Raw genomic sequence first — 2,256 nt, forward strand, 5'->3', positions numbered from 1 at the left:
CTGTCTGAATGTAGCGTTGGGTTATCCAGAGCAGCGCACTCTCAGAGTGGCAGAGCGCACTCTGGACACTCTGTCTGTGGAGACGGAGCAGCAGAGCGCCGAGCCCGGCCTCTTGGGTGAAAGTCGGTGGTTGTTTGACCCATCTGCCACCACTCCCACCTCCAGAGGACAGCTTTTTTCATCAGTGTCTGACACCAGAAGTCACTGACCACTTTCGACGACTTCAGAGTGAGACCAGTTTGAAATTTGATAAAACTGGAAGTGAATCTACTTTAGCAGACTCATATTATCTGTAGCAGATGACGCCGTCTTGTTAATGTGTCCCCTCTTTATTTCAAACTGTATCAACAATCTGCCTTTAACGTTCTTCAGACGTCTCTGAGGAATAAAAATGGTCCTGGTGTGATTTTTTGTTGTTGTATCACCTGAAACTCAGATTTCCTCTCAACTTGTTGATTATCAATTATCAAACTAAAATGTGACCAAAACCTTCTTCCTCTGTTGACTCTTTTACTTTAAAAGTCTCACCAGTTTAGCGACCCATCCGGTCCCACAGGAGACGTCCAGAGCCCGAGCTTCTTCAGGACTCCCAGAGAAGTTCTCAGACAGGAAGTCCACTGCCAGGTGTGGTCCTCTGTAGCTTATCAGGGTCTGATCCTGTTTGTTAAAAGTGAAATTCTCTGTTTAGAAGTGGTTGTTGCTGCACAGGACTTTTACTTGTAACTGAGTATATTTACTTTCTTTAAGCTCTGTCTTTGGTCTCCAGGAAGTCGACACAAAACCAACTCTCAGATCTAGAGGAGGCTAAAAGGCTCTGTAGAAAAACACTGTTACTGGTTCCTGTTTTCTTAAGTCCCCATCAGACCTGAGCAGAGACCGGCTCCTTTAAACTGACCTGTTCATAGTTTTCTGCCCAGCTGTCGTAGAACTGAGACTGTTCTTCAGGATCAAGACTGAAACAGGATGGAATCGTGACCCTCACATCGACCTCAGCTCTGCAGGAGACGGACATGATGACAAACCTGCCACAGGGAGACAGACTACAGGCATGACATCAGACAGTGAAACTGTGACAGCAGTCAGAGTGACGTCACTTCACAGCAGCTAAAGAAGGTAGCTGAGATAAAACAGTCAGATGATGGTAGTGAACTGCGTCGCAGTGAACTGACCAGGTTATCAATATGTGAAAGTCCCTAAACAAAATAATTATTAATCATTATTATTGCACAAAGTTATTTCAGACCAAAAGCCCTCCATCAATTATTGCTCACATATGTATATACATAAACAAAAGGAGAACATCAGGAGAACAGGTGCACACAGTCTACTCAGAGAGTGAGAATCATGCAGGAGGCTAAAAACACAACACACAGAAACACACAATACTTTATCACATGCTGTGCATCTGCAGATGTCTGTAGAGACTTTTAGCAGCACCAGTACATTAGAATTAAAATGTTTTTTATTAAAAACAGCGTAGATGATTATCACATTACTGTCAGTCCAATAACTGACTCATACTTCCAGCTGTACTTGAACATTTTCACATGTTTTGAGTGCAAAAATCTTAATTTGTAAAGTAACTAGTAACTAAAGCTGTCAGATAAATGTAGTGGAGTACAGGTAGACGGTGGAACGAGAAGTACAGACGCAGATTTGTACTCACAGTATCTGAGTAAATGTGTTTAGTTACATTCCACCACTGGGTGCAGCTTATGTGATATGATCTTTATGAGTCTGTGAGGATGACTTGACTTGTGACTTGCTTGACTTCTAGCAAGGACTCCACTTGACTTGCTTGATTTTCACCACAGTGACTTGGGACTTGCTTGAGACTTGAAGGTAGTGACTTGCACGTGTGACTTCCTCCCACCTCTGCAGCCCAGGGTTGTATATCCTCAGCCAAATAACCATTTTCTATTGTGTAATGTGATATTGTGTATAGTGATGTTTTAATATGATGCAACTACTTAATGATGACGAGTTCAGTTAATTTAAAACCACCTGCTTTTGTTTTTCTTCAGTCTACAACAGGTCTGTTGTGGCAAAGGGCTGCATGTTATTGACGTTTTAAATATTATACGTTATTTTATTTCAATCTTACTATCTTACTATATAATGAGGAAAACTCTGTGTGTGTGTCTGTTCCACGTTTTTCTCCTCACTGACTTGGTCAATCCATGTGAAATTTGGCACAGTGGTAGAGGGTCATGGGAGGATGCCAATGAAGCAATATTACATCAGTTGGCCAAAGGG

The 2,256-nt window shown here is 42.2% G+C and overlaps 2 protein-coding genes across 4 annotated transcripts in view; both read right to left on the reverse strand.

The window, feature by feature from the left end:
• The window catches only part of LOC126391332 (methyltransferase-like protein 27), a 242,783-nt gene that overhangs the window by 8,438 nt on the left and 232,089 nt on the right, over positions 1 to 2,256 (reverse strand). The window lies entirely within an intron of this gene.
• LOC126392481 (uncharacterized) overlaps positions 1 to 2,256 on the reverse strand; it is a 12,902-nt gene that overhangs the window by 2,355 nt on the left and 8,291 nt on the right. The window contains exons 4-5 of the mRNA XM_050047893.1: positions 896 to 1,040; positions 529 to 657 (exon numbers count right to left, since the gene is read on the reverse strand). Coding sequence (XP_049903850.1) covers positions 529 to 657; positions 896 to 1,040 — 274 coding nt within the window. The remainder of the gene's footprint in view (positions 1 to 528; positions 658 to 895; positions 1,041 to 2,256) is intronic.

The sequence above is a fragment of the Epinephelus moara genome, chromosome 6 (assembly GCF_006386435.1).
Source record: "Epinephelus moara isolate mb chromosome 6, YSFRI_EMoa_1.0, whole genome shotgun sequence".
Classification (NCBI taxonomy): Eukaryota; Metazoa; Chordata; class Actinopteri; order Perciformes; family Serranidae; genus Epinephelus; species Epinephelus moara.